Source organism: Leopardus geoffroyi, chromosome B4 (genome assembly GCF_018350155.1).
Source record: "Leopardus geoffroyi isolate Oge1 chromosome B4, O.geoffroyi_Oge1_pat1.0, whole genome shotgun sequence".
In the NCBI taxonomy this organism is placed as follows: domain Eukaryota; kingdom Metazoa; phylum Chordata; class Mammalia; order Carnivora; family Felidae; genus Leopardus; species Leopardus geoffroyi.
Genome location: NC_059341.1, coordinates 121,280,269 through 121,304,522, shown reverse-complemented (window position 1 = coordinate 121,304,522; position 24,254 = coordinate 121,280,269). Strand labels below are relative to the sequence as shown.

Here is a 24,254-nt window from a genome sequence, read left to right as displayed (position 1 = left end):
TTTCCAAAGTCAAAACTATTCAAAGCCAACCCCTCCTCTTGTGTACCACATCTGCTTTTATCTACTCAGGATTCTGCTCTAGCAATTGTCTGTCCTTACTGCACCATCAGTAGTTTTCTTTTTTCTGCGTTATTGTCACCAGTGTATAAGCTTGCTGAGTTTTCTCTTACCTTAATAAAAAAACAAAACCTGGTTACAACCTGGTTTCTTTCCTACCTCACTGGTTCTTCTTTTTTAATCTCCTTTATTGGTTTCTTTTACATTTCCTTGTCTTCTTAGTGGTCTCTGACCATAGTCTTTGAGCCATTTGATTTTCTGTCTTCATCTTGCAACCACAAATATCTATAACATTGGTGATTACCAAATTTGTATCTGCAGCTACAGAATGAGATTTCGATATCTGACTACCTAATTGGCATCTCTTCTTGGATTATCTAATAGTCATCTCTTAATTAAACTGTTCATAGCCTAAATTCTGATCCTTAATCCCAAACTTATTTTTCCCTCTTTTTCTTTACCCTGAAAAATGGCAACTCTATCCTTCCATTTACTCAGAGTAAAAACCTTGGAGTCATCCTTGACTTCATTCTGTTTAATCAGCTCCTGTTGGCTTTACCTTTAGGATATATCTAGATTGTTCCCTTTCTGCCACTTCCTACTTTTCCTTCTTGATTCAAGACATATATTCTTGAAGAAGGCAACATCTTCTCTTACCTGGAGTATCGCAATAACCTCCTGTCTGGGCTGCCTGCTTCTGTCCATGTCCACCCTTTCATATATTCTCAGTGGAGTGACCCTTAAAAGTTGAAGTTTCCTATTCTAGTTAAAACCATCTCCAATCACCAATCACTTTCATTTTTACTCATAGTAAAAACCAGAGTCCTTAGAGTGGCTTTAAAGGTCCCACATGATTTGTCCCCTCTTATTTCTCTAACTTACTCCATCTGCTTTTAGTCTTGCCTTTTTGTTCATTTCCTGTAGCCACATTAACCTTCTTGCTATTTCTCAGACATGCCAAGCATGTTTCCACCTCAACTTTTTTACCTTTGCTTCTCCTTGGCCTAGAGCTTTCTTTTCATTAGATATTTATATAGCTACCTCCTTCACTTCCTTCAGATCTTTTTGCCCACATGTCATCTTTTCACTGAGGATTTTCCTGTCCATCCTTTAAAAATTAAAAGGTCCTCTGCTTGCCCCTGCTATCTTATTACTGTATGCTTTGTTTTTTTTCCTCCGTAGTCAGAATCTGGCTTACTATATATTTAACTTATTTTTTCATTCTTTTCAGAACGCAGCCCCCTTAAGTTCCATGAAGGCAGAGATTTTTATCTGTTTTGTTCATTGTCATATATCCATTGTCTGTTAATTTAAAGGTATCAATTAAAATTTATTGAATGAATGAATGAATGTAATGGTTAAGGCCTTGTAGAATCAAGTCCCTTCATTGTCCTTTCAGATTTATCTTCTACTCTTCTGGCCCTCTTGTTACATTGTAGATGCTGATCTTTTTTCCGTTCTATTTTATACCATGCTCCCTCCTTCCTGAGAACCTTCCTTTGTATGTTTTATTCCCACTACTTGGAACACTCTTTCTTCCCTGACTCCCTTCTTTTCCTTGCCCAGTTAATTTCTACTCATTCTTAGATATCAGCTCAAAAGTCCCTGTTTTCAGAGAAGCTCTAGATTAAAGCCCTGTACTGTATTCTCTTAATCATGCTTTTTGGTGTTCTGTCTACCAGCTGAATTGAGAACTGCACAAAGGCAAGGACTTCTTGAGTGTACTGCTTGTCAGTATATGTGTATGAATAGTGAATTCTCAGTAAGTAGGCATTGAATGCTCCCTTCTAGCTCTAATAGTGTGCCTTGAGGTAGTGGCAGGGCATTCCTATATGATTAGGGGTGGGAACCCATCAGGAAACATCATAGTATTAAACCAAACATGATTGGTGGTAAGTATAATATAACCTAGCATCACTGGTCAAATATGGGTTAAATATGAATTCTGCATTTTTCAGTTGACCTTCTGTGAAAAAATACGAATCCAGATAAAATATGGCTCAAAAAATTCTGGTTTAGAGTCAATGGGAAGCATGTGTATATTGATAGGTATTCTTGTTGATGTATAGGGCATAACCTGTATATCTCATTCCTTTAATATTTAGTTTCAAAAAATGGTAGAAGACTGGCTGATAGCTCTTGTTACCTGGTAGTTAATTTTGTCAGTAGTTTCATTTTTGAAAAAAAGCACTTCCTGGGCAGTTAGCAGTTTTTCATTTTTTAGGGTTGTTTGATTTATTTACTTTTTCATTTGAACAGTTTTTATTTAAAGTTGAATATAAGATTACTTTATTCCTTCATCTTCTCAATTGTTTCTTCCTTATATTTGCCCTTTTCCTACTTGGCGAGATTTGGCTTTATGTTCAAGGATCCTTTTGTGGTGTTTTTCTAGTTTTAGTCTAGTGATGGCCATCTTGCCAGGATGAATGCCCACATGGACAATTGTGCCATTCGCCTTCCGTCACAGTACTTGTTCAGTGTAGATGACCTGGAGTACTTTGCCAATTTGCTGACATTTGTAGTGTCTGTGCACAACCTGTAGTTCATCATCCTTTCAGATGGGCGTGAATTGAACATTGTACTTCCATCTCAGCTCTTTTATTATTACTCTTATCATCATAATTAGTTGAGATATTGGGCAAATATGTTAGTTTCTCATGTTTACTCATCTAAACAGTGGAAATAAAAATAGTATTGACCCTAATGGGTTATCGTGGGAATTCGATGAAGTAATAATGCTTGCAAACAAAGAACCTGGTATGCAGTAAACCCTTGGAAAATGTCCAGTATTATTTAAAATTTTATTGTTACTTGCAATCTTTTTTCTTAGGTTTAAGAATTTTCATTTTTCATCATCGAGAATCTGTGTTCTTTAATTAGAATTTAGGGTACACTCTCCCATGTGACTTTTGGCACTTTCATTAAACACTCTATACTTCATTTAGTTGAACTACAGAAAGGGTAAATGGTATTTGCACAGCCAATTTAGGATTATAAATAATTGGTATCTTTAAATGTCACATAGGAAACACTGAAATTGGCTGCCAAGTAGAGTTGCATGATCCTCTTTGTCAGAGACCTTTTAGAGAAAGATTTGTGTACTCTGATATATTCCTGAATGATCTGGGTTAGTTTTTAAAGCTGGGAACCTCTGGATGATTCTAAAAGGAGTACTGATAACTTTTGATATTGTTCTTGAAATGATAAATGGTGGCAACACTGATGCTACTTCTAAAGAGTCCCCTTAACCTTCTTTGTAGGTTGGTTCATAGAAGAGGAATATCTCTTTCTGCCAAGTGGTCTGTAGCAAAGTGAATATAATGTGATGTGGGATGGCTTTGAGCTATCCCCACTGCCTCACATAGTACCTGGAAATAGTAGACACTACTTAAATATTCATAAATTTGAAAGGCAGTAAGAACCAGAGTTTGATTGTATATGGGAATATGATATTCAAATGTATGCTGAAAATACTGCAGGCTTTATGTAAGAGAGCTATGGATAAGAGATCAAAACAATAATAACAAAAATGCATCAAAAAACATGGATTAAAGTAGAGCTTGTCACTGCAGTTTTGTGTTTCTTTGTGCTGCTATTACATTTTTAATGCTCTGTATATTTGCAAGAATGACTATGGTACAATAACTGACACTAAAATAAATGCAATATATATTCTCTTTCAGATTTACTAAAAATTTATCTCCTGACAAGATAAATCTGAGTACCCTCAAAGGAGAAGGTGAATTGAAGAATTTGGAGCTGGATGAAGAGGTGCTCCAGAATATGTTGGATTTGCCAACATGGCTTGCTATCAACAAAGTTTTTTGTAATAAAGCATCTATTAGGGTGAGATTTTGATATCTGTGGAAAGCATTTTCTATTTTCAGTTTTTATTTCATTCCTATTTCTTAAGTATTTTGTTATAGATCTATAAAAAGGCATTTTTATTAATATAATTTAAAAAGACAAATAACTATGTTTAAATAATTGCATGAATGTGTGTCTGGTGAACTTAATGAAGTCATATGCTAATATAATAGTAATTTATAGTTTAAAGTTTAATCCTAACATTTAAGTAACATTACTGATAGTTTTTTTTTAATTTATTTTTTAATATTTTTTTATTTTTGAGAGAGAGACAGAGAGTGAGTGGGTAGGGGTAGAGAGAGAGGGAGACACAGAATCCGAAGCAGGCTCCAGGCTCTGAGCTGTCAGCACAGAGCCCGACATGAGGCTTGAACCCACAAACCGTGAGATCATGACCTGAGCCAAAGTTGGACGCTTAGCCAACTGAGCCACCCCCAGACGCCCCCATTACTGGTAGTTTATTAATAAAATAATTGATTAAATTTGGCACATATTCAAAGATATTTTTTCATAATATTTGTTAATTGGGACAATTTAAATTTGTAGTAAGTAAACACAATTTCAAATAAAGACGTGAAGACACACATCTTATTCTGTACATTATACTTTTATTTGAAATTTTCTTTTCCTCATTTGTTTCTTCCTTGAGGATTTTTAAGTTTATTATTTCTCCTCATTATTATTGTTATTTTTCCTTATTAAAATTTATTCCTACTTACCTTTGAATTTAATCGTATGTCATATCACTTCTTGCTCTTAAAGACCAGGTGTTTTGAGAGTCTACTCAGTAGAAATAGTGCATGAGTAATCTGTTTCATAAAATTAAAATTAGACTCGAAAGAAAAGAGTGTGGAAAGGTTCCTATATCCTTTGATGGTCGCCTTTAATTTTTGTTATATCCTCCATAAACCCAAATATCTATAAAGATGTGATTTTTCAGTGTAAGGCATGCTTGGACATTAGTTATTTGATATTACCTACATTTTACATAAATAGCCTCGTTTGTGTATTTTTCTTGAATATCTACAAAAATATTGGTCAGAATTTTATTTTCTTTTATTTTTAATTTTTAAAAAATATTTTATTTTTAAGTAATCTCCACACACCATATGGAGCTTGAACTCATGACTCTGAGATCAAAAGTCACATGCTCTTCTGACTGAGCCAGCCAGGTGCCCCATGGTCAGAATTTTAGAATTGAAAAAACTGTTAAATGAACAGTTAAATGAACAAAACACCCATCATGCTTTGCTGGGAAATCTTAAATTATAACGTTAAAGGGTGCCTGGCTGGCTCAGTCTGTAGAGCATGTGATTTTTTAATCTCAGGGTCATGACTGTAAGTCCCACATTGGGTATGGAGCCTGAAAGAAAGAAGAAAAAGAAAGAAAGAGAGAGAGAAAGAAAGAAAGGAAGGAAGGAAGGATGAAGGGAGGGAGGAAGGAAGGAAGGGAGGAAAGAAGGAAGGAAGGAAGGAAGAAGGGAGGGAGGGAGGGAGGAAGGAAGGAAGGAAGGAAGGGAAAGGAAGGAAGGAAGGAAAAGAAAGAAAAGAGGGAGGGAGGGAGGGAGGAAGGAAGGAAGAAAGAAGTTAACATATTTTTAAGGTCTGGAAAAAAAAGAAACTTAAGAGGACCTGAAATTCTTATTTTAAAAGATAACCAAGAAAATAATGATTAGTAGTCTTTTCGTATACAAAACAGGTACATCTGATTTTAAGAGTCTGAATGAATTGCTCAGTTCATTATTTTGCAATTTGAGAAAAAAGCCATCTGATAAAATTTGGTATATCTATCACTAAATTAAGAGAGCATCTTGGGAGCCTGCGTGGCATAGTCCGTTAAGTGTCTGATTCTTGATTTTGGCTCAGGTCATGATCTCAAGATCCTGATATTGAGCCCCACGTTCGGCTCTGTGCTGATAGGACAGAGCCTGCTTCTCTCTGCCCCACCCCGCTCACGCGCGGGCGTGCTCTCTAATTAAATAAACTTTTTTTTTTTAAAGAGAGAACATCTGTGTTGATTGCTATTTTTTAATGATTGATTTTAAAGAAAACAATTTTTATTTTTTTAATTTTTCTTTGGTAGATCCCATGGACAAAATTGAAAACACATCCCATCTGTTTGGTGAGTTCTGACTTACCTCAGAAATAAACATTTATATATGATATGATTTAAGTACTTTGCTAATATTAATGCTTTATTTCATAGAAATATGATCTTCTGGCTTTTCCACTAATTAGCTTTCATTTTATTTGAATAGTACTTAGTTTTCTCAGCCCTTAAATGAGAAGTTTGAACTTAAAATGGGAGGGTCTTTAAATTTTCACATGTGTTATGTTGCAAGTTGGTATATTTTTATTGTATCATTTAGCTCTTTATTGATATACTATGGCAGTATTAATATTTAATTCATGCTTTCTGTGTTTCTGATTTTAATCATCTAGTAAATTAAATAATATGCACATTAATATACTTTTCTTTTTTAAAGAAAATTTAAGAAAGATTGGTCATTTGGTTACTTATTGATTCATTTATTCCACAAATATTTATTGAGCACCTTCCCCATTTCCTGAGGGAGCTTAATATTTTTATAGAGGAGACTGACAATGAATAAGTAAACAAATAAGATAATTTCAGATAATAAATGCTGTATTAAAATAGAGAATGAAGAATGACTAAGTTTTGTTAGTGATGACTACCAAAGACATTTGATCTTTAACAAAAACTGTTATCTTGAAAGAAATTTTTTCATTATGGGAATGTCTTTCCACATTTCTTTCATATTTCATATTTTTAATTGTTATATGTCTTAAATCTCAAGTCTTAGGTTGGTAAGTCCCATTCATTAATACATAATCTCATTTAGCAATTAATAATGTTATACATTCTGGGACTAGAGATTGCACTCCTGTAAAATCTATTGATTTCACCAGCATATGGCTACTTGTAGTTTTTTTCTTTCATAATCGTATATGCCCACAGCCTTTTTTTTTTTTTTTTAAATCAGATAATAAGTTCCTTGAGAAACGACTGAGCACATTGTTTTCTGTTTTGGTATTTGTTTGAAAGACATTTAAAGTGACTCTGCTTACTTACTGTTTACTTTGTTCCTAAAGAAATGAAAGAGAAAATAGCATTACATAATATTTCAAAACATACATAAAATAAAATACTGTATCTAATTTTTTACATTTTTGATGTTATTTTTATTAGTCCCTGGATAAAGTAATAATGGAAATGAGTACATGTGAAGAACCACGAAATCCTAATGGCCCATCACCAATTGCAACTGCTTCAGGACAAAGGTAAGCCATTTCCATTAATCTGCATGACTGGCAAAGGGAGTCCTTTTCTTTGGTCAGCTCTGTTATCTGTAGTGATGGGACATAAAATTTCCTAATGTCAGACAATCTCTATTTCAGTCACCTTTTCCATCAAACAATTTGCAGTTTTGGTATTGTGCTGCCAAAATAGTAGAATTTATTTTTAGCCTCTTTTGTTTATTTTGCTTTCCTTGATATTAAATAGTAATGATCAACCAAAAGCTTCTATAAATCGATAGTCTCTTAGTCTCTAAGTAGTTTTTTTGCCTATCATTTATTTATTCTGTGCATCAGTGGAACTTTTATGACTCTTAAGAGTTAAGTTGGTGCCTTAAAAAAATTATAGGCCATTTGGGTTATTCTAAAACTCATTAAATATAGAATGCTCATACTTTATACAAATTGGATTTTGATAAATAAAAATCAGATGCTAATAAAGTAGAAGCATGAGAGCCATTTCACAAAGTTTTGCTGAAAAGTTAGATCTTAATAGATCTTTAAAAAATTTCCTATTTATTGTATTCATTAAATTTGGATCTCATACTGTATTTCATTCCTTTAAGGCAGGATATCTCCACTAATTTTGGGATTGTGCACCTATTCATATAAAATGTTCACATAGATTTTAATTTGATTAGTGCCTCTTCAAGTTATACAACATGGCAACCTTAAACATTTTGTAGTGTTCCAGGTTCTGTGTAAAACCAGTGTTAAACTCTTCTTTGGAATGGATGCATATGGGGTACCTGGCTGGCTCAGTTAGTAGAAGATGCGACTCTTGATCTCAGGGTTATAAGTTTGAGCCCTACATTGGGTGTAGAGATTAATTAAAAATAAAACTTAAAAAAATAAAATAAAATAAAAAATAGAATGAACGTACACATCAGATGCACAGACACACATGCATACACATTTCCACCTTCCTCTTTCAGCATGTTTTTATAGTACTTTATAATTTTGGTTTATGGTTAATCTACTTCGACATTTTCCAGACTTGCCTGATGGTAGCAATCACTTTGGGTGCTTATTAATCTATAGTCTCTTAGGGTCCTTTTTTTTTTTTTTTTTTTTTGAGATTATGATTCTTGAGGTCTTAGAATGGTTATCAAGACTGTGATTATATATTTTCAACAATTCTTTATACTTATACAATTTGGGGAAACACTGATTTATTTGATTTTGTCTCTAAGAGATTAAAATACAGGGAAATTAATATTTAACAGGAGGGCCTTCTGTGTAGGACCGGTGAGTTGATAATAGTCCTATAGATTTAAAAAAAAATTTTTTTTTAATGTTTTTATTTATTTTTTTTTTTGAAAGAGAGAGAGAGAGACAGAGCATGAGTAGGGGAGGAACAGAGAGAGAGGGAGACACAGAATTCAAAGCAGGCTCCAGGCTCTAAGCTGTCAGCACAGAGCCCGATGGGGGGCTCAAACCCATGAATTGTGGGATCATGACCTGAGCCGAAGTTGGATGCCCAACAGACTGAGCCACCCAGGTGCCCTGATAATAGTCCTATAGATTAATGATCTAGCAAATTTGTAAGTTCAGATATTTGATTTTACCGTGTCATATAGAGGAGATATACTTCTATGTGAAGATAAATCAAACTTAGAAGAGACTTACTTGAAAACTGGAGTTTCACCTTTTAAATTTACAATGGATGACATAACCAGAAACTTGTCTACCTTAGTCATAGATTCAGGCTTCACGCCTCTGATGGTAAATCCTCCAGTAAAGTCGTAACACTTTTTATTTTATTTATTTATTTTTTAATTTTATTTTTAAAATTTGTATCCAAATTAGCATATAGTGCAACAATGGTTTCAGGAGTAGATTTCTTAGTGCCCCTTACCCATTTAGCCCATCCCCCCCTCCCACAACCCCTCCAGTAAACCCTCAGTTTGTTCTCCATATTTATGAGTCTCTTATGCTTTGTCCCCCTCCCTGTTTTTATATTATTTTTCTTTCCCTTCCCTTATGTTCTCTGTTTTGTCTCTTAAAGTCCTCATATGAGTGCAGTCATATGATTTTTGTCTTTCTCTAATTTCACTTAGCATAATACCCTCCAGTTCCATCCATGTGATTGCAAATGGCAAGATTTCATTCTTTTTGATTTTGAGTAATTCTCCACTGTATGTATATGTGTGTGTGTGTGTGTGTGTGTGTGTGTGCGTGTATATGTGTATATATATATACACATACACACACACACACACACACACACACACCATATCATTTTTATCTATTCATCCATCGATGGACATTTGGGCTCTTTCCATACTTTGGCTATTGTTGATAGTGCTGCTGTGGACATTGGGGTGCATGTGTCCCTTCAAAACAGCACACCTGTATCCCTTGGATAAATGCCTAGTAGTGCAATTGCTGGGTTGTAGGGTAGTTCTATTTTTAGTTTTTTGAGGAACCTCCATACTGTTTTCCAGAGTGGCTGCACCAGCTTGCCAAACAACTTTGGCTTCCCAAAGTTGTAACACTTTTTAATGTGCATAGGTTAGAACAGATGACATTGGATATTCCAGAGGGTGTTCCCAAATAATTATTATAGATATATTCATTCCAACTCCAGGAATATTTCTGTCTAAGTGACCAATATTTGTCCATGGGATTAAAGCAACTTCTCCCTAGGATGCTGATGAGTTCTTCCTCTTTAGTTCTCAATTTTCTAAGCCCAAGGTAAACAACCAAAATTATCTAAGGCAAGCTAAGGACTATATAAACTATTGTACAAACACCATTTTACTTAAGGACCACAGCAACCTTTTGAAAATGTGTATAATAATAATTATTTTTAATGTTTATTTATTTATATTTGAGAGAAAAAGAGAGCACAAGCAGGGGAGGGGCAGAGAGACGGAGACAGAATCTGAAGCAGGCTCCAGGCTTTGAGTTGTGAGCTGTCAACACAGAGCCCCACGCGGGGCTCAAACTCACTAGCAGTGAGATCATGACCTGAGCCGAAGTTGGACGCTTAACCAACTGAGCCACCTGGTGCCCCAAAATATGTATTATTTTTATTTTACAAATGAAGATACTGAGGCTGAGTTTTTCATATGTTTTTCCACCCAGACTTTTCATAGTATTAATAAGAATATAATACTATTAGTACTATAAATAATAGTTGTGTTTCATAAAGTATCATGAATCAAGAAAGACATGGGCTGTTTGGTTCATATGCATTATTTCATGCAGCCCACATGTAACCTCAAAGTATTACCTGATTTAAAAGATAAGTCATTGGAGGATTAGGAAGTTTATTTACTTACTCAATGAGATAGAAAATAAGGAAGCCTAGCAGCAGGTAGAGGGGAGGGAAGTGCACAATCAACAAAGATGATAGGTTCACTTTCACGCATGTTGGCTTTAAAATGTGTGAGAGGCATCCAGATGGAAATATTTGGTGGACATCTGAATTTTTCTGAAGTTCATTTTTTTCTTTTTTCTTTTTTTCAATTTTCTTTTTTCTTTTTTAAAATTTACATCCAAATTAGTTAGCATATAGTGAAACAACGATTTCAGGAGTAGATTCCTTAATGCCCCTTACCCATTTAGCCCATCCCCCCTGCCACAACCCCTCTAGTAACCCTCAATTTGTTCTCCATATTTATGAGTCTCTTATGCTTTGTCCCCCTCCCTGTTTTTATATTATTTTTGTTTCCCTTCCCTTATGTTCATCTGTTTTGTCTCTTAAAGTCCTCATATGAGTGAAGTCATATGATTTTTGTCTTTCTCTGACTAATTTCACTTAGCATAATACCCTCCAGTTCCATCCACATAGTTGCAAATGGCAAGATTTCATTCTTTTTGATTGCCGAGTAATATTCCTGTGTGTGTGTGTGTGTGTGTGCGCGCGCGTGTGTGCGTGTATATGTATACATTTATACACCACATCTTCTTCATCCATCAGTGGACATTTGGGCTCTTTCCATACTTTGGCTATTGTTGATAGTGCTGCTATAAACATGCATGTGTCCCTTCAAAACAGCATCCCTGTATCCCATGGATAAATGCCTAGTAGTGCAATTGCTGGGTCGTAGGTTAGTTCTATTTTTAGTTTTTTGAGAAACCTCCATACTGTTTTCCAGAGTGGCTACACCAGCTTGCATTCCCATAACAGTCTGAAGTTCTAGTGAGAGATCTGGATAGAGATGGATTTAGGAATAATGGTCATAGTGATGATAATTGAAGTAATGTGCCATTTGGGCAAATTTTCACCACCCCTCCTGCCAAAATATATTGATAATCTACATTCCAAGCATACTGTCCTACTCATTATTCCCTTTTTCTTTTCTTTTTTTTTTAATGTTTATTTATTTTGAGAGAGAGCGTGAGTAGGGGAGGGGCAGAGAGAGAGGGAGAGAGAATTCCAAGCAGGCCCTGCATTGTCAGCACGGAGCTGGATATGGAGCTTGATCCCATGAACTGTGAGATCACTACCTGAGCTGAGATCAAGCATTAGATACTTAACCCAGGCACCCCATCTACTCATTATTCTCATTGTGACCTCTACTTTCCTACTTTTTTGCACTCGCTCATTCTTTTCCCTAATGTAAGATTTCCCTTTCTCGCATCTCTCCCTGAGGGAAATACATTTTTCTTTCCTGGATAGATTTCTCCCTAGTTATGAGCAATTTCTTCTACCAAGTGTATTGATGATTCTATTTTTTTTTTTTTTAATTTTTTTTTTTCAACATTTATTTATTTTTGGGACAGAGAGAGACAGAGCATGAACGGGGGAGGGGCAGAGAGAGAGGGAGACACAGAATCGGAAACAGGCTCCAGGCTCTGAGCCATCAGCCCAGAGCCTGACGCGGGGCTCGAACTCACGGACCGCGAGATCGTGACCTGGCTGAAGTCGGACGCTTAACCGACTGCGCCACCCAGGCGCCCCGTGATGATTCTATTTTTAAAGCACTTAATTATAGACTACCTTAATGTTTCAGTTCTTAGGGTATATGTGTTTTTCGTCTCCAAGGAACTTGCAAGCCCTAGAATACCACAACTATATTTTGGTTTCCTTATTTCCCAGCGTAGTGCGCATAGTAGATGTTCAACAAATATTTGCTGAATTGAATTAGAAAATGTGAACTTTTTCTGACTTTATTCCTGAATTATGAGATTATATTGTAGTTATAGTCTGTAACCTTCTTTGTGTCAAGAATTTAGCTCTCTTATTTATAGATTCCCAGTTGTCTGGATATCTGGCAACTTGAGAATAAGCAGCTTTGGATAATAATTACAATAACCTCATTTAAAGAGTAACCTTTACTCACACCTGTCAAAATGGCTAAAATCAGAAGCACAAGACACAGGTATTTGTGAGGATGTGGAGAAAAAGGAACACTCATGCAGTGTTGGTGGGAATGCAAACTGGTGCAGCCACTCAGGAAAATAGCATGAACGTTCCTCAAAAAATTAGAACTAGAACTACCAGATGATCCAGTAATTCTATTGGGTATTTACCCAAAGAATAAAAAAACACTAATTTGAAAAGATAAGTGCACCCCTATCTTATTGTCATATTATTTACAATAGCCAAGATATGGGAGCAGCCCAAATGTCCATCAATTGATGAATAAAGAAAAAGTGATATATGTATATGTACATTGGAATATTGTTCAGCCATAAAAAAGAATGAAATCTTGCCATTTGCAACAGCATGGATGGATCTGGAGAGTATAATACCAAGCAAGATAAGTCAGAGAAAGATAAATACCATATGCGGTATTTAAGAGACCGCATATGTCGTATTCATTCATATGTGAAATTTAAGAAAGAAAACAAACGAGCAAAGGCTAAAAAAGACAAACCAAGAAACACTTTTTAATACTTTCTTTTAAGGTTTGTTTTGAGAGAGAGAGAGGGAGAGAGAAAATCCTAATAAGGCTCCACAGCATCAGTGTGGAGCCTGATGTGGGGCTCAAACCCATGTACCATGAGCTCATGACCTGAGCCGAAACCAAGAATTGGACACTTAACCAAATGAGCCACACAGGTGCTCCCAGACTCATAAGTATAGAGAACAAACTGATGGCTACCAGAGGGGTGGGGAGGAGGATGAGTAAAATAGGTGATGGAGATTAAAGAGTACATTTATCATGAGTACTGAGTAGTGTATAGAATTGTTGAGTCACTCTATTGTACACCTGAAACGAATATATTACTGTGTATTAACTATACTGGAATTAAAATAAAAAATTTGTATAATGTGAAATCTTAAAGATTTTTATCATTTTGACAACATTTTTATAATTTACATGCAATCAGGTGTGGGAAACCCTAGGTCCACGGCCCTTTGAGGTTGACAATCAGGCTAGATTATTGCTTTTACTGAAAATTTTTAAAAATAAAAATGAATAATATTATGGTCCTTTTATACACTTGTGTGAAAATATTAACAGATAACTTATCAATGATTTATATGGGCTTTAGTGCATTATATTTTCCTTTATTTTTCCAGTGAATATGGCTTTGCTGAAAAAGTCGTTGAGGGAATTACTGTTTCTGTAAACTCCATTGTTATCCGCATTGGAGCAAAAGCTTTCAATGCATCCTTTGAACTTTCCCAGTTACGAATCTATAGTGTAAATGCAAACTGGGAACATGGAGATTTAAGATTTACTCGCATTCAAGATCCACAGAGAGGAGAGGTAAGCATTTTTTTTTTCATTCTTTGTTTAAAAAATCTTTTAGTCACTGATAAATAAAAGAGGGCATTTTAAAATAATGACTTCTTATAGTTACCCTAGATTCACATACTGCATTTACTCTTGCCTTTTAACTCTACTTTTCTATGTATTTCTCTAAGTTATTTAATTTAAAATGTGCATATTTTAGTGTTTTTAAGTAATAAATCTTTCAACTTATGGAGTTAATGAACCTCATTTTAACTTCTCAGCTACTCAGAATTGAATTTTAAATATACAAAACTAAAATCCTATTTAAGTTTTTCTTGGTCACATGATTCACATGCTTTTTGTGCTTTATATCAAATTCAGAGTAAAATATTAACAGCTTTACAAATAATGAATATAATTAGGAAGATATGTTACTGAATTTGTTGCAACTATACAATTTTTAAAAATAAAAGCATAGTGAATATATCTAGAGTGTCATAAGAATATTAGTAAAGAGGTAAATTTTATTTAGCTTTTTTGTTTTTACAGATCTACACGTTTCTCATTCTGTTTCACCTAAGTGAAGCTAATCTCTGTTCTCCTTAGGTTTTGACGTTTAAAGAAATAAATTGGCAGATGATTCGAATAGAGGCAGATGCTACTCAAAGTTCACATCTTGAAATTATGTGTGCTCCTGTTCGATTAATAACCAACCAATCAAAAATCAGAGTCACACTTAAAAGAAGAGTAAGTCAATAGGGTTACCTTTTTGGTTCATGTGATAACTAGTGGAATTGAGAGGAAATTTTAAATAAGTTTTTAAGTGAAATATAGGAATACTTAAGAGCAAAATAAAAGGAAATATAGTGCCTTAAGCAGTATTTGAAAAAATCTAGTGTAATAACATTTTTCAGTTATCTACGTTTGATACTTAGATTTTTACTTTAAAAAGAAATTTTTTTTTAACGTTTATTTTTGAGACAGAGAGAGACAGAGCATGAACGGTGGAGGGTCAGAGAGAGAGGGACACACAGAATCTGAAACAGGCTCCAGGCTCTGAGCTGTCAGCACAGAGCCCGACGCAGGGCTCGAGCTCACGGACCGTGAGATCATGACCTGAGCCGAAGTCAGACGCTTAACCGACTAAGCCACCCAGGAGCCCCTAGATTTTTACTTTTGGTAAATTGAATAGATTCTCCATTGCCAAATATTGTTGAACATTAACTGTCTTGTAATTTCATTTCTTCTGTTGAATCTTGCTGTGGGTAAACTGCAAAGCCTCCAAAGTCACCAAAACTACTAGCCTTAGAAGGTTATTAACATATGAATGGTAATTTAGGTAAGTAGGGAAGATAGTGACTTCAAGATATCAGAAGTTGAGAGTTCTCTATAGATTGTGATGAAATTTAATGAAGGAGTCATGACTTTTTAAAACATGGCTCAGTTAAATTCTCAACAAAATGTTTTGTATCATTAGACACAAATAAATATACTAAATTAAGTTCAAAAAAAATTTCAGAGTACAGTGCTTACTACAGTATTCTGAAGTGTGAAATGTGGGGGCACCTGGGTGGCTCAGTTGGTTGAGTGTCCAACTTCAGCTTGGATCATGATCTCACGGCTCGTGAGTTCGAGCCCCATGTCGGACTCTGTGCTGACAGCTCAGAGCCTGGAGTCTGCTTCAGATTCTGTGTCTCCCTCTCTCGCTGTGCCCCTCCCTCATTCATGCTCTGTCTCTCTTTCTCTCAAGAGTAAATAAAACATTAAAAAAAAAAAAAATTGAAATGTGAAATGTGGTTAACATAGCATTTCATGTTTAATTTTAATCCTTTCTGTACTAGAATTAGCACAATTATTGGAGGTAATTATATGACTTATTAGCTATAAATGAAAAATTAAATTATATAAGTACTTGTACTTGCATAATATGCACCTGTTAAGGTATAGGAATTTGTCAGTCTTTTTTACCACTGTATCTCCAGTACAAGGAGATATTTGTTCTATAGTACAGGAACCCAGTAAATATTTGGTCAATGAAGGAAGGATCCATATTTAACTTCATTCAAACATTTTAAGCATTTTTTAAAACATTGTGCATTTGTAAGTTTTATGTCTTGGCTTAATTTTATGAATCATTTTTTTCTTACAGTTAAAGGACTGCAATGTTATTGCAACAAAGTTAGTTCTAATATTGGATGACTTATTATGGGTTTTAACTGATTCCCAGTTGAAGGCTATGGTACAATATGCAAAATCTCTTAGTGAAGCAATAGAAAAATCAACTGAACAAAGGAAGAGTATGGCTCCTGAACCTACACAGGTAAGCTCTTAAGAGGAAAAACACTTGACCTATAAATGGTTTAAAAATCAAAATGGTTAGTTGTTTATATGAAGTAGATTGTAAGACTTTGAGTCTGAGAATCTTTTTTTTTTTTTTTTAAGTTTATTATTTATTTATTTATTTTGAAAGAGAGAGGGAGGGAGGAGGAAGGGAGGGATGGTGAGAGAGGGAGAGAGAGAATTTCAAGCAGGCTCTGTGCTGTCAGTGCAGAACCTGACAGGGGGCTTGAACTCATGAACCTTGAGATCACATCCTCAGCTGACATCAAGAGTCAGATGCATAACTGACTGAACCACCCATGTGCCCCATAGTCCAAGAATCTTTTATCTAGATATCTTATTGGGGCGCCTGGATGGCTCAGTCGGTTGAGCGTCCAACTTCGGCTCAGGTCATGATCTCACCGTCTGTGAGTTCGAGCCCCGCATCGGGCTCTGTGCTGATGGCTCAGAGCCTGGAGCCTGCTTCGGATTCTGTGTCTCCCTCTCTCTCTGACCCTCCCCCGCTCATGCTCTGTCTCTCTCTCTCTCTCTCTCTCTCTGTCAAAAATAAATAAAACATTAAAAAAAAATTTAGATATTTTACTGTATAATTTCTACACATGGTATCTCTATGAAAGCATATATGTGTTTCTATATATAGGGTGCTTATTTTGTTTGGAGCTCTGTATTAGGCACTAGAATTAATGATGACATAAAACTATTTGATATTATAAACACCTCTTTTCAGGAAGTTAAATACAACTTAATTACTAAAGTAAAGGCAGGGGCGCCTGGGTGGCTCAGTCTTTGAGCGACTGACTTCAGCTCAGGTAACGATCTTGCCGTCCATGAGTTCGAGCCCTGCATCGGGCTCTGTGCAGACAGCTTAGTGCCTGGAGCCTGCTTCAGATTCTGTGTCTCCCTCTGTCTCTGACCCTCCCACACTCATGCTCTGTCTCTCTGTCAAAAATAAATAAACATTTAAAAAAAAAAATAAAGGGCAGACAGGAAAAACCTGGGTATAGTCAAGGGAGAAATGTGAGAACAGGGCAGCAAGTGTGAAACCCTGTGGAAATGCTGAAATTGAACACAAAACTGTAGTGTTGTATCTATTCTTAACAAAAACAAGGGATATTGTGAAACCCTATTTCTTTGAAGCTATTTCTAAGGAAATAGCTTGTTGGTGATCTCACTTGGTACATGGAAATGGCATACACCTATGACTATCAAATTGGCATTATTTACTGTCTACCTGCTATGTCATAAGGAACAGGGCTAGACACCGTGAATGTAAAAATGAATATTGTCTGACCCTGTCCTCAAGGAACTCAGGATATAAGGTATAACAGGAAGTCAAGTATAAAATAAGTCATTGCAGTGCAGCTTAAATGCTGTAGTGAAGGAACCATAGAGGCATAGAGAAGTTTTGGCCAACTGTTTGCATAGTTTGGAAAGGCTTCACAAAGAGGATAATGAAATTAAGTCTTAAAAATTAGAAGTTCACAGGTGAGGGAAAGGATCTTTCAGATGAGGGAATAGAATCTGCCAAAGTGTCTTGAATGGTGTTTCCTGATAAAAATAAGGAGTTTGGTGTTACTAGAGCAGTGTTTTTGAGAGTTATGTACACATGCCCCTCTGATACACACCTGTCCAGGTTTTGAGGAAATTGGCTTCTACATATTCCACTTTGATGTATTGTGTTCTTTCTTAAACTTTATCTGCTGGAGAAACTTACCTGCTTTCTTAAACTTTATCTGCTGCTTATGTTAAAACGTTGGATTCCTTCTCCCTTTCCCAAACTACTCTTACCTTGTTTGACAAATGAAAGGCCACCTTCTTACTTCTTACTCATTCTTACTATGATGGATTTGTCCAGTTTAAGGAAAAACTTAAAAAGTTTGGGGTGACAGGACAGAGGTAATTTGAATTATTGTTACTCATGTTGGAGTGAATGACTAATGAATAACAAAGTAACAAGTCAGGTGATTTCCACTCCCACTTCTTTGCTTTCAACACATTTGAAGTAGGATCTATAAACGTTAGCTATTAGATTATTAAAAATAATTTTTTAAAGATCATTTCATGAATCCTGGCATGTAACTTGGAGTTCAAAGAGTCATGCCATATTGCTAAAGTAAAACTCATTTTCGTTGCAATCTACCTATTTATATGAATAGTTTTCTTAGTCATAAAAAGAAATAAAGAATTGATGGTGACCCTTTTATCATTCTACCAATAAGTAATATTTATCCAGTGAGATATCTTCATTTCTCTGGGAGAACCTAATTTTAACTTTAGTGAACAGAACACTGAACTGTAACACCGAGTAATTTTTTGGGCAGGTAGCCTGAGTTCAGGCAGAAGTATGTGGTGACTAGATGTAAAGGGCATTCATTATATGTTGAAGAATTTGGACTTTTTCCTGTAGGCATATGGAAGTCACTGGAAGTTTTTAGGTACAAAAGGACAATCAAATAATGCTTGGTGGTATTATAGTGGATGGACTGAAGAAGAGAAAGATTACCAGTCTAAAGAAGGGGTGAACTTGAACCTCTGGTAATGGTTTGAAAGAAGAAATCTACAAACCAAGTTGGGGAGAGATATCTGAGTGTTTCATCAGTTGAGGATGAAGAGCAAAATTGAGGATTTTCAAATGATAATTTGTAGTTCCATCAGCCAGTAAAGGGAATGCAGAAGAAGGAAGCAGGTTTGATTAAGGGAGATAAGGCTAAAAAAAGGTAATAATGAGCTCCATTTTGAAATTGAAAGAACGTAAAGAAGTACAGGAAGTAATAATTTAAGTGTTACCATCATGAACACTAGTCTGTCAAAGTTTGTAATAAAGATTTATGTAGTTTAGGGTGTCAGTAACAGAGATGGTAATTGAAATTAAAGGCTAATAGACAAAGTTTTGATGTTACTGTGGGTCTTACTTATACAACATGTGGATATATTTGTATAGATTATCACAGATTAGGAAACTAGAAAAAGGACGAAGTTCTGTAATCCAATCACCATAATAAAACCAGTGTTAGCATTTTGAAGTATTTCCTTAAAGGTTTTTTTTGCCTCAGCACCTGCATTTTTCTTAGTTTTAGCAAGTGTGTAGTAAATGGATATATACAATTTTCTTCCATGTTGTTAGTCTTTAATTTTTATTTTTGGTTGCTCCCTAATATTTCATGGTAAAGTTACTTAACCATTCTCATTACCTTCAAGTTTCTTTCTTGGGTGGTCATTGTCACATTAACTACTTTAGGTATCATACAGAATGCCCTGATTATTTGAGGACTAAGAGAGTGGATTAGAGAGTAAAGTAGTTGACAGTGTTCCTTTGCTCAGCCTGACAACTTGACAGCCATCTTCTATCATAAATACTTAATTAGCTTCATCCTTTTCTTTTCTAAAAGGGAAGAATACACAAGAAACCAGGAAATGTTAAGATTATTCATTAGGCAAAAGAGTTTATAATGCCCACTCACCCCCCAACCCCAAACAGCATGTAAAAACTGAATCTACCACAACATTAAGAGAAAGGTTTCTATGGAGATTAATGTTTATGTTTTGTGTATATCAGTATTTATGTTGATGAAGAACATAAAAAAACATGGTTAAATACAGGGTAATGTTTTCCTTCAAAATAGTACAATTGTAGACATAAATAGTAGTCTGTTAAGGCTGTGAAAGTAGAAGAACATAAGTGATTTTTCTTATGGAAATTAGTTTGACAGTTAATTAGTGAAAGAATTTTTCTTGAGCCCCCTAGAATTTAAGGCTTCACAATTATATTTCATCTTTCCTTTTCTTTAATTACTGTGGGTCCCAATCATTTTCTTTGAGAGATTCTCATTTAACTGAGTATACTTTGAAATTCATTTACAGGTAGTTCTTAATAGATAATGTATAAATATGTATACATACAAAATGTACTTTAATTTTTCATATATAACTAACTACACTTTTATTAGTGGATTGTTCTTAATTAGAAACTTTTTAATATTTCTTGATGAAAAATTTGGTCTTCATTTTATTACCAAATTTTCATGTACAGTTTTGTAGCTTATAGATAAGATGATCTTACAGTATACTTATATAGAATCATTTTAGGCTATTAGGTTCACATAAGTCTTTACACTTCAGCATTATTCTATACTTTGTCACTTTGGGGAGAAAAGAACTTGAACTCACAGTCTCTTATAAATCTCTTCCACTTTCTGGCTTCTTCCAAGTTCAAAGGACATGCCACATCACTTTGGAGAGGTATCAGGGCACTTAAAATACTACACGATATCAAAAGCACTTTTACAAAGAAGTGATTTATTTCTACAGGATATATAATAGTGTATACAACTGATATATACGATGCTCACGTTTGTTTCTTTTTTAATATGTGGAGCTAATACTATTTGAATAAGCTGGCTTTAATAGTTAATAAATATATTTTCTAAAATAAGGGCTATAAATATATAGATATAATCAACTATTTTAAACATTGGTTTCATATTCAAATGTGTATAGTTTTCCAGTTTTTAGATTTAATTTTATTCCCATATAATTCAGAAAATATTTGGGGGGGAATTGAGTCATTGATAGAATAGAGATATATTAGCTTATTTTTCATGACTTTACTACTAAAGATATTTATTTAAGTTTTCTTGTTTGTGGAAATTCAAATATTTAACTTGTAGTGATAAGGCAGTTTTGAATCTTTTAGAGCTCGGCAGTAGCCCCATCTACCCAACAAGTGAAGACACCACAGACTTCAAATGCTCCTGATCTAAATGATGCAATTGTGAAACTATTCAATGACTTTGATGTTAAAGAAACGTCTCATCATTTAGTGATTTCTCATCTAGATCTACACATATGTGATGACATTCATGCTAAAGAAAAAGGTAATAAAAGCTGCTTATTTCAAACTACTTTGATTTTTTTTTAGGATTTCCTACGAAACTGGATTGTTTATCATTTGTAATATATAATATGTCTTGTACAATGACTGGTCATAATTTTATCATTCATATGAGATGCATAGGTGAAAGTTGTACTTTTAAGCAATATATATTGGTATGAAATTTTTTGGCTTTAGTAGTTAGTATTTCAGCACAATTATTAGCTACAGATGCTAACAGTAAAATTAAGTTTAAAAAAATCAAGGATTGAATAGATGACATCCTTAGAGGATGATGAAATCTTAGACTTGCCTTTGAATTAACTTTTTAATAATTTTGAAATTATGAATACATTCAATTTTAGTCCATACTCAATTCATAATTATTTGCACATATGTTTCCACATGGTGGTCTATCTGCATTTTTCTGACCCCATTTGCATGTAAACACAACTATGTGGCTGTTTAACATTTCTTGCGTCTCTTCTCCAGTAATGCTCCCAAAATTTGGTTAGGAAGCCAAATTCCAGTTAGTTAAGTTTGTTTTCTTTACTTTTCGCTTTTGTTTCTCTTACTTTTCTTAATTTAGTAGACACAGGTAATGGAGAAATAGCTCTTCTTGGTCACTTTGAAAATCTGTGGTTCTGTAATCTAGGTACTTGCATTTCTTTCTGTTGGAGAGTGTCCCCCGCCCATGAGTGTTGGAAGGGTTTAGCAAGTGATCCTACTTCTAGGACAGTGGTTCTCAAACTTTGGTGAGCTTGAGGATCTCTTTAAAACAGAGATATCTATATCTGACCTCTGTACCTCAGACCTGAATCACAGTCTACATCTGTGAAAATTGTTACTCTGTATTTTTAAAGCTGAGACTGACCTTGGATATTTAGCAGAAGTTACTCTGCCTTCATCAGATAAGGCAGCTAAGTACCAGTGACCAGATAAAAGGGTGGAATGGAAAAGATGAGGAAGATTTGGAGTTTAGAGAGGGATTTGTTGTCTTTTCTTTTGTCTACCTTTGTGTCATTTGTCTTAAAGTTGGTATCTTTACTGATTTGACAGGAAAATGAAAAAGTTAAAATAAACCAACATAACAAAATGAGGGGGTCAAGGTTAAGTAATCAGCAAAAGAATAGAGACAAGTGTCTTCCAAGTTTTTTGTTTTTTGTTTTTTTTGTTTTTTTTGTTTTTTTGTTTTTTTTTTTTACATTTCTCACTCTTTATACTCCCTCATAGAATAAGCTGCATTATGTTTTTTAGGGGAAAACTACTCCACCAAAGTATTTCCTTCATGGTACAGATTTGTTCTAAAATCCAGAAAGGTCTGAAATGAATCATATTCATTCATACCTGGTTGTATCTTAATTTGTATTTTCTGTACTTGCAGTTGATTTATCCATGCTGTGTTAAAATTTGATTTTTATGTTGGAGTTACACTGAGTTGTGATCTGCTTCTAATCTTACTATAGCTATGTGACTTTGAACAACTACCTAATCTAGTAGGCTCAAGTTCTTCAATAAAAGACAAGATGATATAGTATAGTGGTTAACATTTCTTGGGTTCAAAATAAGCTCTGTGTTTATTGCCTGGTAAGACCTTGGTCTATTTAATTAACCTGTTTGTGTCTCAATTTACTTGTCTAGAAAATAATAATAATAATAATAATAATAATAATAATAATAGTATTTATCTCAGGGTTGTGAGGAAGAGCAAATCAATAAGTATAACTAAAGTATTTAAAACAAAACAATATTTGGCATATGGTTAGAGCTATAAATATAAAAGTTCTACTCTTTTTGTACCCTCATCTTCTAGCTTTGTACAATGCAAATGATAGGGGCTCAGTAATACTAATTAGATTGCATTGCATTTCCTGAATTCCTTAACGTATATTGTTCATGACAATAGAGAGACAATCATTGCTTAGACTGCAAGTACAATACATGAAGTGTTTCTGATATTTGCTAATGTTTCTTTCTCTTTCTCTCAATGCCAAATTTTTAATTTTCCCAGAGTCAAACAGACGTATTACTGGAGGGGCTATGCAACTGTCTTTTACACAGCTAACTATAGATTATTATCCTTATCACAAAGCAGGTATGTATAACAATTTCTTTAACAGACATAAATCTTGCCTTAAAGTTATATAGTCAATTTATCTCATTTCTTTTTGTATTTATTATTTTTTAATTCATTTTATTTTGTATTTATTTTAATTTATGTTTATTTTTTATTATTTTAATAGGTAACATACAGTGTCATATTAGTTTCAGGTGTGCAATATAGTGATTTAACAGCTGCATATATTACTTGGTACTTAGGACAAGTACACTCCTTAATCCCCATCACTTATTTCATGCAACCACCATCCACCCCTCTCTCATCAGTTTGTTCTCTATAATTAAGAGTCTGTTTCTTAATTTAGCTCTTTTCCCCCCTTTGCTCCTTTGTTTTCTTTCTTAAATCTCACATGAGTGAAACCATATGGTATTTGTCTTTCTCTGACTGACTTATTTTGCTTAGCATTATACTTTCTAGCTCCATCCATATCCTTGCAAATGACAATATTTCTTTCTCTTTTATGGCTGATAATATTCCATTATGGATTGATACTACATGTTCCTTTATTTATTCATCAATCGATGGATACTTGGGCTGCTACCGTATCTTGGCTTTATCCTTGTATTTTGCAAATTTCACTATGGTATGTCATGGTGTTGACCTGTTTTTGTTGATTTTGAAGGGAGTCCTGTATGCCTTTTGGACTTGGATACCTTTCTTTCCCCAGATTAGGGAAGTTCTCAGCTATAATTTGTTCATATAAAGCTTCTGTCCCTTTCTCTCACTCTTCTTCTGGCACTCATATGGTATAGATTTTGTTTTGCTTCGTGGAAACACTTGGTTTTCTAAGTCTCCCCTTGTGTCTAGTAATTTCCCTCTTTTTTTCAGCTTCATTGTTTTCCTAATTTTATCTTCTACTTTGCCTATTCTCTCCTCTGCTTCTTCAGTCCTTGCTGTCACTGTCTAGTTTATTTTGCATCTCAGTGATAGTATTTCTTAATTCATCATGACTAGTTGTTAGGTCTTTGATCTCTGCAGCAGGGGTTTCTCTGGTGTCTTCTATGCTTTTTTAAAGCCCAACTAGTTGTCTTATGACTTGTTCTAA

At 34.6% G+C, this 24,254-nt stretch overlaps 1 protein-coding gene across 2 annotated transcripts in view; it reads left to right on the top strand.

Annotated features, from left to right (window-relative positions):
* The window catches only part of UHRF1BP1L (UHRF1 binding protein 1 like), a 111,997-nt gene that overhangs the window by 40,580 nt on the left and 47,163 nt on the right, over positions 1-24,254 (top strand). For both annotated transcript variants that reach the window (XM_045466045.1, XM_045466046.1), the window contains 8 exons: positions 3,741-3,903; positions 6,008-6,046; positions 7,136-7,227; positions 13,724-13,913; positions 14,487-14,627; positions 16,030-16,200; positions 20,914-21,094; positions 23,102-23,185. In XM_045466045.1, the coding sequence (XP_045322001.1) occupies positions 3,741-3,903; positions 6,008-6,046; positions 7,136-7,227; positions 13,724-13,913; positions 14,487-14,627; positions 16,030-16,200; positions 20,914-21,094; positions 23,102-23,185 (1,061 nt within the window). The remainder of the gene's footprint in view (positions 1-3,740; positions 3,904-6,007; positions 6,047-7,135; positions 7,228-13,723; positions 13,914-14,486; positions 14,628-16,029; positions 16,201-20,913; positions 21,095-23,101; positions 23,186-24,254) is intronic.